The 15,208-nt window shown below is 40.0% G+C and overlaps 1 protein-coding gene across 3 annotated transcripts in view; it reads right to left on the bottom strand.

The window, feature by feature from the left end:
• Positions 1–8,799: 8,799 nt before the first annotated feature.
• gramd4a (GRAM domain containing 4a) overlaps positions 8,800–15,208 on the bottom strand; it is a 35,360-nt gene continuing 28,951 nt past the window's right edge. For 2 of the 3 annotated variants that reach the window (XM_029495184.1, XM_029495186.1), the window contains exons 9-20: positions 15,116–15,207; positions 14,445–14,493; positions 14,257–14,328; positions 14,123–14,166; positions 13,899–14,008; positions 12,397–12,551; positions 11,627–11,644; positions 10,477–10,621; positions 10,247–10,340; positions 9,821–9,911; positions 9,521–9,589; positions 8,800–9,215 (exon numbers count right to left, since the gene is read on the bottom strand). In XM_029495184.1, the coding sequence (XP_029351044.1) occupies positions 9,105–9,215; positions 9,521–9,589; positions 9,821–9,911; positions 10,247–10,340; positions 10,477–10,621; positions 11,627–11,644; positions 12,397–12,551; positions 13,899–14,008; positions 14,123–14,166; positions 14,257–14,328; positions 14,445–14,493; positions 15,116–15,207 (1,050 nt within the window). In that variant the 3' untranslated portion in view covers positions 8,800–9,104. The remainder of the gene's footprint in view (positions 9,216–9,520; positions 9,590–9,820; positions 9,912–10,246; positions 10,341–10,476; positions 10,622–11,626; positions 11,645–12,396; positions 12,552–13,898; positions 14,009–14,122; positions 14,167–14,256; positions 14,329–14,444; positions 14,494–15,115; position 15,208) is intronic. The other variant, XM_029495185.1, reaches the window with a different exon arrangement.

A 15,208-nucleotide genomic window follows, 5' to 3' on the forward strand; every position in this document is an offset into this window, starting at 1 on the left:
GGTTCACCGGGAGGGTACAGCTGACACCAGATCTACATAAAAGGCCTATCATCCACGAGGCAAAAAACAGTTGTCGCTGCCGCTCCTTGGGGCTGTTTTGGGTAAGAATCCAATTACAAATGTTATTGAAGTGTGCCCTCCGTTAACTTTGATTGGTGTTTTGATTCAGATCAGATTTAACAGTTGATATCTGGTTTCTGTGTGAAAGAAAAAGATGGAAATTACATTAGGAGGAGAGCAGGCAGCTGATATTGTTGAATATTTATGTTGATGAAATGCAAGTATCTTTTTTTTTTTTTTTTTTCCTTTTTTGCTGAATCCTTGATTCACCTCTCCTTTATGGAAGGTCTTTATTACGCACACCCACACACTAAACTTGTTTTTATTTGTGTACATTTTATAAAAACTGCCATGCAGATCCTTGATGACTGTTTCACAAAGACGGCCGGATGCGTCACACTAAGATAGACTGTGTGTGGGTGTGTGCATGTGTGTGAGTCATTACACTGGGTGCTGACAGCTGCTGGAGGAGAGCTACGGTCCGAATGGCCAGCTCTCCTTTAGGGGAAGCATCATTTCAACATTTAACTAATGACTGATGGCCAAGCTGCCAAATGCATGTCCTCTCCAACCCGGCACACATACCGCCACGCATAGAAACGGAGAGGTCACCTCAACCCACCACAGCTACACACACACACACACACACACACACACACACCACAGAACCCGGAACATGAGCGTGTGAGGACGGAGCCCGTTGTACGTGCTATCACAGACATTTAAAACGAGCTGCTGCTTTAAAATGTGTCTCATTTTTGCAATTTATCAAGTGGAAGTTTGATTAATTACTGTGACATATAGCTAATTAGACACCACTGCTGAGGTTCGGTGCAGCTAAGATGGGAATTAAATGAAGCCATAAAACTCCACAGATTGAACTTTTATGAAAGAAATCTAAAAGATTAAAGGTCGTTCAACAGAATGCAGTCTGTGTACGCCCTCACAGCCCTGAGCAGAGCTCTCTTTAGACTGTAAGGGTGCATAAACAATCTGAATCACAAAATGTCACCAGGAATTACATTTTTTTTTTTTTTTTTTTTTGATAAACGCTCATTGTTAGAACCAGCACTGGTAGCCTGGTGGTACTACACATCACATCCCTCAGATGTAAGGGAGCACGTAGTAACAAAACTGACATTATCGCATGCATCGAGAGTAAAGCACAACGATTTCATACTGAAAAGATGAAGCAAAGTAAGTCTGGCCATCCCAGAAGCTGGCATTGCAAAAGTGATTATATCATATCTGAAAAGTTAGCCAGTTAGTCTGTTTTTAACTGCACAGCAAGAGTACATACTAAAGAGTGTGACGCGTGCACACATCTACCCTCAAGTGGACAAGGAGACAGAACTGAGCTGTCACCATTTTTTTTTTTTTCCCCCATGGTGTACAAATGGTAAAAGGTACCACGCTCGGCAATGTATCTTTCGGGCAGACTAAAAATACACTAAATCCATCAAGCAAAGCAGCGGGGTAGACAGAAGTCTCTGAATGACTCTGAGGTGTCGTTTTACAGAGTGTCGCTTCAAAACGCCTTTAACTGCACAAAAGTTCGTGACACCCTTTCTCTTGCTCGGCTCGATAATGCAGAGTGTTTAGGAACAAAGAGAAGAAATGAGAGCTTCTGTGAGCTACAGAAGGAATAAACTTCACATCAGCGATCAGTGAGTAAGGCGGCTTCTCAAAAGACATTGGAATAAAAAAAAGATTTAAAAAAATCACTTTGAGTTAAGGAGCAGCATGTTTTTGACAGGTTCTCTGCAGGAAATGTGTTAAAGATGCAATGATACCTTTCTTGTCAGAGCAAAAATTGATTTTTTTGGCCCTTTGAGGATAAACCGCATTATCTTGATTTTCGTTAGTGAACTCTCAGTTAACAGGTTTGGACTGTGTGCAATTACAAAGGACACATAAAACACTGAAATAGCAGTCATTTTAGAATATTCATCCATTAGCTGTGTAAGAATATACCATACCATGCAGACATGCGCGTTTACTTAAAATAATCACAACTCAATCAAATTGTAAATTGGTAAATAAATTGCATTTCCTGCAGTCCTGATTGACAGCAATGGCCAGTGACTCATTTACACACAAATTGCAATTTAAAAGTGACAAAATTGCAAACAGCAAACTTCAAATGAGAACAGGGAGAGCGAGGTGAAAAGTTCCTTCCTCTAAAGATTTAAGATTTTCATTTTCTAATTACCTTTGGAATTTTTATTCCTTCACTTCAACTCGCTTTTTGGGTTTTTTTTTTCTTTCTTTTTCTGCTCTCAGTATTTCACGTGTATATTCTCCAAAGTTATTTTACAGCTTAATTTAAACGTGTTCCCTCTTCATCCCATTCTCCGTGTGTGTGTGTGTGTGTGTGATGTACCTTCAGGAGAGCATTTCTCAGGCTTTCTTGTTCCTCATGCTCAGTCATATCTGTCACCTGCATATAAATAGAATGTGTCACATAACCTTGCAACCAGGACTCACTGACAGATGAGTGCGTTTCACAGCTTGACTCCACAGTACGGTCTTAATTTGCTCTGCGACACAAAGATTACTTGTCATCCATTACCTATAAAGGGAGCAGAAATGGTGCCATTTAAAGTGAATTGCACTGAAGGAAGAACTTTTTCAAAGGACTTCCCTAAGCCATGTATAGAGGAAGCAATTTCATGCAGGCTATCTGGGTAAGAATGTGATGAGATGAGAAGGCTCTCAACTGCATTTTGAAAGTTCTGAAATTATGCAGTTGGATGGATAATTACATTTCCCCTCCGCCAGCCGCAAAACAGACATATTGGCTCTGAGAGAGGCAGCAAACTGTAGCTCATATTTTTGCTTTATTAGCTCTTTCCCTCCTGCTCAGAAACTTCAGTAACTTCCGCACATAATCTTAGCCCCGAAACATTTATTTACACATCAAATGTGTCGCTTTTTCCTTTTCAAATTTACCTGCTCATCATTCAAGCTGTGGAGGCAAAACTGGGTCGCTTACCTGTAGAAAGTTTGAGATGCTGCAGTCTGAACTTGCCGAAAAGCGATGCAAGGCACGTCATCTCATGTCTTATTGATTTCTTCAATTGATTCCACTGGCCACAGAAATGGAGGGAGATATGGCAGGAGTGCGGGTCATACCACACCGCCTACGTTTCTCTTTCTGACACTGAAGAGAAAATAATGAAATATCCTTGTGCTAGAAGGTTGGAGAGTAACCCTGACCTCTGACCTCTGACTTGAGAACAGGAAGTAAAATGAGGAGCTTATCTTAACCCTGACACAAAGTCTCACAGTGACCTCATGTGGTTGAACGCCGGTACGGCAGTGTAGAGCCAAACAGCACTGTGCTGTGCATTAACTTTGCAATCACAAAAGACTCAGAGACTGGAGAAAAAAAATCCTTAAATTATTTTACTTAAATTAAAAAAAATGTACATCACATTATCCTTTACAAGAGACACGTCTTTTAAAAACTGTGGGTTTTTTTTTGTTTTTGTTTGTTTTCTTCCCTGTACATTTCAATCATTTGTATACAAATTCCTGACTGACAAAAAGAAACACACAGGTAACAAATGAACGAATCATCACGAGCCCAGTGCTTCACAGCGACACTTGGGCTTTAATTTGTAATACACTGAATGTGCCAAATATCACGAGCAGTTTCGCTCCATTAAATAGGACAGAAAGTTTGACGAGTTTCATTTATTTAAGCATTGACGCAGGTCATTTGTCCAAAATGAGACGAGCCCTGGTGTGCTGTACACTCAGATGTTGAAATGCTTACACAGTTAGAGAAGTTACTTATTTAATACAACAGCGAGGCCACTTGCTTCGATGAAAGGGACCTTGAAACGACAACACTGTTTATGACCGTAGTCATTTCTTCAAACTGCTGTTTCAGTCTCCAGTAAGAATCAGTACAGTGTGGCTGCCCACTCATGACATTAAAGGAATATTAATACATTTTGTGGAATAGCTTTTTTGTTTTCTTCCATTACTTGTGAAGCTTGATACCACCATTCCACTGCAGCGTTGCCCGAATCACTGCCCCAACAAAACAATTCACCAGTTTGACTGGATCAGAAAAGTAATATAAGTACTCTAAGTCCCAGCCTGGAAGCACCGATGATGCTCATGGGCCCAGACGATATGCTCCTGAGATGATTGCTCAATTGTGTGGAGTCCTCTTTCAGGTCAGGGATGGACTTAAGCCCATTTTTCAGTTTTAGACTGTTCTCTAAGTTTTCTTTAACTGGGTCCAGGACCCCGTGGGCTCTTCTGTCCTGCAGCAGTTACAAAGATTAAAATCCCATGAAGCTGTGGAGCACTGCCTGCACTGCGAACAGACTGCAGCCTTCTATCTCATTTACAGCATGTATTGTGGTTAAATTTATGGGCCACGGAAGTTTTAGTTTGATGCTTGATGAAAGTACCAGTTTGTGGGTGATACACTTATGTCCAAATTGAACTGGTGCTACTTAAGCTGTAAAGTTCCCCACCTGAATGAGGAGCCCTGGTTATTTTTAGGGATTCCAGCTCAAAATGTGTCCTAAAACACTGCATGTGCAGTTCCTCCTGCAGTTTCATTTCACAGCTGCACTGCTTCACGCCATAGGGACGAAAACAAAAAGCTACCCTAATGAACTTCAGTGAAATGGGCCCTCAGTACCAGCACAATGAAATGGATCCTAAATTAATGCCAATGGTGCCCTTGGTGTGGCCGGTTGGTTAAATGATTAGTATCAGGGGCAAAGAGGCAGAAAATCAGTGTAAGGCTCCTGAAGTGCCAGGCCAAAAGACTCAGACCATCATCTGGTTTAGAGTTTTGTCGTTCCACATGAGGCCAGCTGTTGGGTTGTAATTCGGTGCCTAGAAAACCTTTTCTTGACAGCTTTGTCCCACCTTCAGTGAGTGTGATGACTCTATCTGTGCTGAGTCAGCATGTACGTCAACACAAAGCTGCTTAGGGAGAAAATCTCCCCTGAAGGATTTTGTTGTATTCTAAATCTGGTCACTTCTTAAGAGACAGCCTAATATACTTTTGCTTTTTTGCAATGACTTAATAATAGGAGCTAAGAGTTTTTCTATCAAATTCATTTTACTTTACTAAAAATCTAATTTAAAAATCACTCATGAGTCGCACTATGTGTAAGACTTTAAGTGTAAAAACATCATGTGTATAGTGAACAAAGATCGGATCACTTAGCATAGCAAAAAAAGTTCCTTATGCAGTCCTTCAAATTTTTGATGTCAAGGAGAAGAGCTTTTATATGAAGCTCTAACAGCACACAGAGCAGGAAGAAGCAGGTAATCTGGTTCTGTCCGACTGTGCTGAGTGGCTGTTAGCAGTAGCTTCATCTTTTACATGCAGATAATGAACATTATGTGATATACCCTCTGTTGTGCATTTGAAATACACAGAGTTATCTTTGTTCTGAAGTAAAAATGATTTACAGTTACTACCTCTTTGGTAAGAACTGAGCTGCAATCGCAGCCTGGTTAGCTTATCAAAGAATAGAGACTATAAACAGATGTTTCAACGGCAAGGCTAAGCAGCTGCATTACCTTCACCTTCAGTATACAGTCAAGAAAGTGGTACCAAGCAAGAAAGCAAAGAAGCAATTTTTCCACAATTTCAAACATTTTCTTTCAGCATTTGCGGGACACTTCCCTCTGAAGTGCCTTGCAGTACTATGAGTGCATACATTTTATTTTATTTTCCAAAACCATGTGAATCCAGCGTTTGTTCTTCACGTGCCTTTCTCTACAAAAAGTTGCATCAAGTCACAACGGACAAACTCAACTTCAAAACACTAATGTTGCCATTTCATTCCACCATGACCATCTCTGCTCTTCATGAGGACTGTGAATCTGGTGTTTTACTGCAACTTACACTACACTGTAACTAAGTACTGTGATGTTGGATATGACGGTTTGCATGCTGTATGAGGTTTAAAACACGGCTCCTGATGTCGCTATGATTTGAGTTTGCTATTAGTAAAAGATGAGCAGAGATAGTCAAATGAGTGGTGAAGATCCAGTGTGAGCTGAGACATTAATTCAACAGTGTAGCTGTCCAGTCTTCATAACTCCAGAGTCAAAGGAATTCAAACTGGGTTATTGTTTGACAAAATAAAATAAAAATTACAACCATTTGTAAACATGAGCATAGGCAGAATATGGCAGACAAATATATAAGAATTTGGCAAAAGAAAAAAAAAAAAAAAAAGTTGACTCATGATACATTCTGTGCTTCATCTGAGTGCAGCCTTGTCAGGGTCTGTAAACCCCTGAGTGCTGAAATTTCAGAGTTAACAGCTTACAAAAGGCTTCAGGTAAAAGCTTACTACAAAGAGAGATCCAATCACACAGTGAGACAGCGCTATTCACTTATCCAACAGGTTTCCCTCCTTCATGGATCGAATTTATTCCTAAACAAAAATAGAAATCCATGATTTGGAAAGGCAGCCCATTAACAGGCCAAAGCATACAAATGCATGTCAAAGAAAAAATATCATCCATTATTAGCTTCAGCTAAAAAAATTATATTAATATGGTTGTTTTTAACTGGTCCATTGCATCTCTGGCAACTTCATATCCAGTCCAGCTGATTAGAATTACAGTGACAAGACTTGTATAGAGTTTAAGAGAAACCTTGACATTTTAAGATCAAGAGCAGTTTTAAAGGGCGCCTGACAATAATCCCCTGATTATCTTAAAAAAAAAAAAAAAAATTGACAGGATTGTTAAACTAAAAATAAGAGTCCAGTGACTAAAAATCTCCAGAGTAAAATAAACGTTCAAATGTCAAGGTCTCCCTTTAACAGTGTTCTGTAAGATTTAAAGAAAACTAAAGCTTGTGCTGCTGGGCATACAGTAAACAGGGCTGGGAGTGTGAATTAGCTCTTTTGTCTCACGGATCTGAAGACAAATCATGACCTCCATTCCTGTACCCTATCTTCATTCATCTTACAAAACACGGTAAAGTGTCTCACGTAGTTTGGCATTTGTTTTTCTACATATCAAACCATTGTGCAAGATCAAAGACCAGCTTCATTCTTGCACATGGCATCTTAAAATAAAGTGACAATGAAGTATTCTGTTAAGCCTCTATATACTTCATATAGTACAAAACAAACCAACCAAAAAAAAAAAAACAAAACCCAACAACAACAAACTACATTTAGAAGATCTGGAACAAGTGGAAGAGTACCCAGATGACAATCTATATTCATTGTGGGATTACAAATAACAGCAACAACACCAAATTTTACAAAAGAAACTAATTAGGTGTGTCTTTATAGCTCTTAATCTCAATTTTCTGATTTTAAAAATGGATTCACATGTAAATCTCAAATTTTCTCTATCTTTTCTCACCTCAAACTACCTGACCAGCTGGAATTTCTGCAAATGAGGCCGCCCAATCAGAAAAAGCCATTTTTAATGGCTATTTCTTCACTGGACTTGGACGACTTATAAAGGCTGAGCTGACGCAACACTTTGATGTGTGAAGGGCAGTGATGTGAAAGTAAGTGTGGTAAAGTACCATCTTGTTTTATGGTCAGTTTGAAGATCTCACAATAACACCCTCTCTGTGGCAACAATTCTACCTTAACACACTGTGCTCAGCCTGCGTTTGTGCTGCCTCAAGTTGTCAGACAAAAGCAAAATACCTTTGAAATCATCTCCAAACACTGACCTAGGACTCCATCTGAAGTCGTGAGAATTTTGTTAGAAATCTAGTTGCCGCAACATAAGTGCCAGGAATTCACGTTAAGGTTAATAAAGTGCAGGGAGAATACCATTGTTGGGGAAAAAAGAAAAGAAAGAAGAAAATCTCATTATACATGTAAAGACTGTGCCTCTAAATGAGAAGCTTAGACATGGGAGGCTTCCTTCTCCAGTGCGCCACAACTCTAAACGGCAGTCAGCATTGTGCTCTCGTCTCAGAAACAATCAGCAGCTACAGGACTACAAGTTACTCATCCCAAAGGCTGTTTGTTACACAAAAATTTGAAATCAAGATAAGAAAAAAAGAAAGGCATTTTCGAAAAAAGCTGACTACACGTTTCACTTACGCACTTACAAACACTGAAGCAGATGCTAAATGCAGATTTCATTTTCAGTCTTCTGGATGGACAGAGATGAGAAAAAACACACTGTTACTGCTGAAATGCGTAGAAATAAAAGGGGCAGTCCAGTTAGAGAGCAGCTATGTAAACTAACAGAAAGGCTCTGTGTCAGTCAAATGGTGAACTGACATTTTCACAGCAAATACACATTTTAAAACACACAATCACTGACCCACAAGTGAATACTCCGATAATTTTGTCGGGTAGTACCAAGAGGCATGAATCAGCCTGTTTTACGTCTATTTATTTCACGGTTTATATTTAACGGTTGTCTTTTTATTAAGCTAAACTTGCGTATTTTAGTTTTATGATATTCGCTCTACAGCCGGGTTGAACACTTGTTGAAATCTTCCTACAACAGCAGACCCACTAGCTGAGGAATAAAAAGAAATAGGAGCCACTTCACGCAATTCACGATCTTAAGTCCTTCCCACACACACACACACCCACCCACACACACACACTCATACAAGCACAAACTCAAACATGCAAACACAGAAACAAGTCAGGATACCAGTCAGACAGTCAGTTGGTCTAGTCAGGCGGCAGAGGAGAACCAGCCCTCTCACCAGCCTTTTGCAGATTAATTAAAAAAAAAAAAAAACCCACACTTAAGCTCATTGCTCCTCACACAATCTGTTTGCTGATTTTGTCCACAAAACTTGTGTCATGACTAAATCCCAACTACATTCTCATGTCCATTCTGATGTGGCCTCGACAAGGAAGCCACCAATCAAATTTGATGCATAACCATTGCTGAGGACGCTGATGCCCATCGCAAGAGGAGGAGAAGGCTCTTGCAAAGCAGAGGAGTGTGGTCTTCCAAAGTATCTTCCAGTCCAGTAGAAACACAAGAGGCTCTCTGCCTCAGACTTCAGCCCCAGAACAGAGATGTGCTGCATGGATGTAGGCTGTCTAGAGTTCTGCAGCAGCTGGTGGTTTGGTGGTGGTCATGATCTTCATGTACTGTGTGAAGATGGCCTCGAAAGCCTCGTCTCTGTGGATCATGGCACCAAACACCAATGGCTGCAGGAGAGAGATCCAGAATAATTACGACAGCCATATAACATATTCTTGCAAGCCATGTGTTTTCATGTCTAACATCAGAAGACACAGTGTTGCTGTGAAAGTCAAAAAGAAATTAGTTTAATGATTACATATCTGAAGGCCTCAAGATTTCTGGAAGCCCAATCAAAATAAAATATAATTAAAGTGCTGTGATCAATCAGTGAGTGAACTGATAGTGAAACCTTTGCGCTGCATCTAGTCTATGTGTGAAGTAAAGATCCACTTAAAAATCATAGAAAGCTGTGGGAACAACTGTACGTTACCTTCTGAGTGGAAGGAGTGGCTATGGAAATACCCATCCCACTTCCTGGTAAGACTGACAGGACTTTGTACTTGGGAGTTAGAAGTAAAAAGACAAAAACAACAACAGTTAACAGCACAGTATTTCATATGAAATCAGTCAGCTGGCATTTCACTAAATGCTGCAATGTCTATTATCTAGGAAATGACTTCAGTTGAGAGACTGAATGCCATCTGCTGTACTATGACTACATTTGCAAAGCTTCATTCGATTAAAATTCAAATGCCTTTAAGTGTTTTAAAGCGCATTACAGCATGATTACCTTTTGTATGTCAGTGATATCCACCAGCTTGATAACTTTATTCTTTTTAGAAGAGCTGGATCTTGAGCTGGAGCTCTCAAAACACAGGTAACTGACAGAAAGCAAGAGAGGAAAGAGAGTGAAACAGCGCAGACCAGTGACACAGACGGCAACTTTAAAGAACCTTTGTGATTAAACATCCAGAGCACTGAAGAGATTTAAAGATCAAATATATTCTCAAGAGGAGGTACGCCCTACTTGATCTACTGTTGACTGACTGACACAGTCAGGCAGGAGGACAGAGGGACCATTTTAAGAACTTAGTACTGTTCTCCTATTTGCTTAAGTGACTCCTCACTTCTGCGCCACCCCTGAAAGTAACCTCTTTTTCTCTCCTGCAGATTTTGTGATGAAAGATGCTCTCCTGAGAGATGGTGTCCCACTTACTTCTCTGTGACATAAAGCATGCCATTCCTGATGTAGTCTGTGGGCATCTTCCTGTCTCGGTTTATCAGGCAACACCTCCAGCCGTTCTCACACACTGATAAGAGTAGAGAGCAGATAACAGGATTTGGTTTGAGGATATCCAATTTTAGTTTTTTATATTTTGCTTCCATGTTAGGTAGCCCAACTGCCATCAGTGCCAAGTGTTTTTAGGCTGTGATAAGTCCCCTCACCCGCCAGGGGGCGCTCTGACTCTGGCAGGTTGAAGATCTCATGAAACGCTCCTTTCTTGGTGCTGTGGGAGCGACCTGTCTCGTCATCTCTGCTCACCCCACATGGGACATTGGCAAGGCTGCTGCGAGAGACCACTGGCTGAACCTAGAGGGAGATGGAGGAAGGAGGGGGAAGCCATGAAGAGGGAGGGAGACAGGATGACAGGAAGTGAGGGGTCATGTGGGGGGAAAAAAGGAAGACAGTTAGGAGGGAAAGTAAACAATACGATAATGAGAGAAAGGAAGGGAGAGGGAGAAATAGTCAATCGTTACACAGTGTGTGATATCACCCAACAGGGCTATTCCCAGATCTGCTGGGAAAAGTTGCCATGAAACAACTTCTTAACTGCTATTACCAGATGTGATTATGAAATGCATTTCTTCGCAGCAGGCTCAAGTGTGACGTGCAAAGGCCAGAGTGAGGCCATCATTCATTTATCACACATACTGTTAAAGTTAGGTGGTCAGCCAATAATACTGGTTAGTTTGCACAGATGTGAGAATATCAAATACACAGAACAGATATGTGTGTGTGTGTATGTATAAACATGATGGTGTACAGTATGCAGAGATCAACTAAGATGTCCCCTGCTTTATGTGGTAAAGCTGGAGTACCAACCTTCAAGTCATCTTATATAAATGGCTGCAATATTATAAAACAGTTTAAGGAAATCAAACAGCAAAACTGAAAGTTCCTAAAAGCAATTACAGTTGAGTGATAATTAGAAGCTATAGTAGCGATTAAGAGAGAGCTAATTTGAAATGAAAGTGGTCAAGGGGCTATTCTATATGCATGTGAACTACTCAGGAATCACGTTGCTACTTCTCACAGAGCATCTATGTCAATGGATCAAAAATGTCAGATATTTGGATGTAGACAAAAATAAGTCACTGCGTTATTTATGAGAAATAGAAAGAGAAAAAAAAAAATCTATGACTAAGCCACATATTACAAAAAACTGTGACACTTTGATCCATTCTGTTTACAATCCTTGATAGCCAGTCCAAAGGCATTTATATCGCACACACATACACACACGCTTTGAGGTGAGCTGGTGGCACACCCAGGCAGAGTAGAGGAACCAAATGGGAAACACACCATAGTCCCTACCTTCTCAGTGCCAGAGAGCTGAGAGAGAAACGACAGAGTAGACCTGTGACTGAGGCCACATCAGAGGCACACGCGCAAACACACACTCACACTGATATCCACACAACAGGACAGTTAGTGCCTGAGTTTTCATGTATTATTGAAGTGTAATAATATTTAGACCATTTAGTAATCTCTTTATTCTCTTTGCCTCCCCACCTGGGGTTAGTGGTGGGGGGTAGACTGACACTTCAGTGGGTGGATTCCTGCCAACATGAAAGACCTGGCCTGCAGCTAAACTCGAGCTAAATTCTGCTACAGTAACATGTCTATTTGTACATCAAATAACAGACTTTCTCTCCCACGTTTATGACACAGAGATTAAATTTGTTGTAATTTTAACAAGATTAGTTTCTTTGCTAAACAGGGTTATTTACAAGTTATATGAAAATGAAATATATTGAGAAAATAGTTATTTACAATGACGTAAAGCTGACATTTCCAGTGGACCTTATTGAAGTGTCTTCTGATGTGAATGCAAAACCTTGATTTACAACTTTGGTTAAACTTGAGATTTGAAGGTCAGAAGAAATTCAAGAAATTCAAGAAAGACTGCTTGATCTGAGAATTAGCATAAATAATCTGAATGCTTTTTGAACGCATTTTGTTTTAGATAGGTTTCAAACAAAGCTTTATGGAACAGTGTGTGGGTGTAGTGACATTTGGTTTAGGCCAGCAAGAATACTTGAGAACAAAATAAAAGCGATGTGATTCTGTATGTGCCCACTTACCCGCCGCGACACAGTGGCGTTGGTCCTCTCTTTGAGTTGGGGGTCTGTGGGAAGGCTGTTCCACACAATATAAGGTGTGTCGTACTTGTCCCGCAACTTTGGACAACTTTTGAACAGGAAGTCTATGATGAAGAACTTGATGCCAGCATACAGACCTTGGGAGAAAACATCAAATAAGGGAAAGGAACAACCTACTCAGGAAACAAAAAAAATCTTTTACAGCAAGGTTGTTGCTACTGACAACTGTATTTAATAATAATAAAAACAACCTTGAAATAAATTGTACATATTTCAACAGAGCAGGGAGAACTTGTCACACTGATGAAGGGTGGCACATATGATTCTGTGTGGAGTTTGCACACTCTCCCTCTGCCTGCTCTAAGTTGTCCGTAGGCCTTAGTGTGAGTTTGAATGGCTGTCTGACTGTGCATGACTCTACATGTTGGCCCTGCAATAGACTGATGACCAGAGTTCATCCTGCCCTTGCCCAGTTTGTTATTGACTCCATTCACTCAGCAATCCTGAGAGATAAGCAGTTTATAGTGGATGGACTAACTTGCTAAACAACAGCCATGAAAAGAAAAGAAAAAAAAAAACAACAACACTGAATGTGGTAGCCTGTAGCTGAGCAATATTGAGACTGAACTTCTGAACAAAAGAACTATTTCATTCAGTATTCTTATTCATTCAGCCTGGCAGTGCACTCAGGTTCATCAAAATAGCTTTTGAATTAACAAATTGGCAACCCTAAGGATACAGTAATGACTGTTAGAAACTATTCACTTTTTTATACAAAGAAATGAGAGCTGTACAATATTCTGTGTATGACCTTAGAACAACTTGTACAGCTTATTGTCCTGATTTTTGTGCTCTATTTTTCTTTATTGCAACCCAAATATCAGCTAGGTATGACAATGATGCTCCTGTGCCAAGGCCAACCTACTGTACTAAACTGACTGGTATTATAATTGAATAAAAATGAGGTAATATTGGCAGGTTAAGTAGTAGGCTTTGCACCAAGCCACAAACAATTAAAACAATTAAATCGTGATTGAATATTTTCCTCGAATAAACATTTGGCAAACACAGTTTGCTACACTACAACTGCTGTAGGCACTTACATTGTATTGGTAGCAGATGTCATGTCTATTGATTGTACCTTACAGTTACAAGATCTATGAAACATATATAGGACTCACTGGAGTGACAGCCTTGTTTCGCTAGCTGGATAAGCATAGCCATTGTGTTGCCAAGTATTTTTGCTCAAAGCAACTTGAATCATACAGCTCTATGGAGACCCTCTGTTTACAAGAACGAGCTAAAGCAGTGATAAGATAACCAGACATGCCTACTGCCTAGGGCTGAACCTCACAGAAACAAGAAAACAGTTACCCTAGTGTTTCGTGAAGGCATTGAGAATGCATATTTTCATTCAATCCAAAGTCAAATGCAGTGTGTACAGTATGTCAGCAAGGTGAAGAAGATTTGCGTGTGTCTCTAACCAATCATGAAGCCCATTAGCTTGTATGGCAGGACACAGGAGGTGATGAAAGCCACCCACAGGCAGATGTAAAGTTTCCGAGTGCTTTCTGGCTGCACCCACATGAAGAGGCTGACAACCAAATGCACAGAGACACAGGGTGGGGAGGGGAGCGGGGATAAAATATGAGTTGATTGTTCAGAAATTTTACATTGACTGCTTGCACAAACGTTGTTTAAAACTTACTTCTTTATCTTCTCCAAAACATCTGCCATCTTACCAAAGAGGTTCTGTGAAAAGAGTTGAGTCGCTCTATGAAATCAGCATGTTTCATTACATGTGGCCTGCTGTTCTGAGAAGAATTATGATCCACACTGTACCTGTGCTTTTTGTGCAACATCAAGTACAAGCTGGAACTTCTCAGACACAGTCAAGTCTTCCTTGGGAGGTTCCTACACCAATAAAAGAGACTAAACATCAGTTTTGCACTCTGCTGATGAATTGATGTTTATTCTAACAAACAGGAAACTGTGAAAGAGAAGCAGGAGGATGTAGGAATGTGTCTTACCATGGGCTCAGAGACCTCAGGCACAATACTCCACTGGATCCTCCAACCTCTGAAAATTAAAAAAATTATTAAAATAAATAAAAAAATATATATCTATAATAAAAAAAAAATATTGCACATTTTTGTGTAGCACTTAGTTTGGACAAACTAGATGAAATAAACTGTGTACTGCTGTACTGTCTAAAGTGAAGCCAACTAACCATAACCCTACAAACACCTTCACACCCTTCACTTTTAAGTTATCCAGCTGTCCCAGTTTTCGAAGCCCAAGAAGATGTACAAATAGTCATGTGTTTTCTTTCATAATGATCCCCATCACATCACACGTTAAATGATTTTGTTGATAGTTATATAACTTCAATTACATTTGTCTGTTTGTAGCTGTATTTATAAGGATTGTAACCACAAGCATTTTTGCAACATAATATTTGCTCTGAGTGCTCGTTGTGCAATTGCACCTATAGCGCAGCTGTAGTTTCATTAGATTATTCAATTGGGTTTTATTCGACAAAATGCAAACCCTCTAACAGCTGAAAAGCATACTATATTTTTAAGCAAATATGAAACGTATAACATTGGAGAAAAGCCAAGGCAGCAGTGCAGCAAAATATAATAAAAACACAATGATAACAGATTAACCACTAAAAGATTAGATTAGAAAAGGTTTTTACCTGGCAATGAGGTAATTTAAGGACAATCGCAGGATAGCCAGGAAGAGGAACATGGGAATGGCCCAGCCATGCCATGCAGCATTCATGTAGATC

This window comes from Echeneis naucrates, chromosome 23, assembly GCF_900963305.1.
Source record: "Echeneis naucrates chromosome 23, fEcheNa1.1, whole genome shotgun sequence".
NCBI classification, from domain to species: Eukaryota; Metazoa; Chordata; class Actinopteri; order Carangiformes; family Echeneidae; genus Echeneis; species Echeneis naucrates.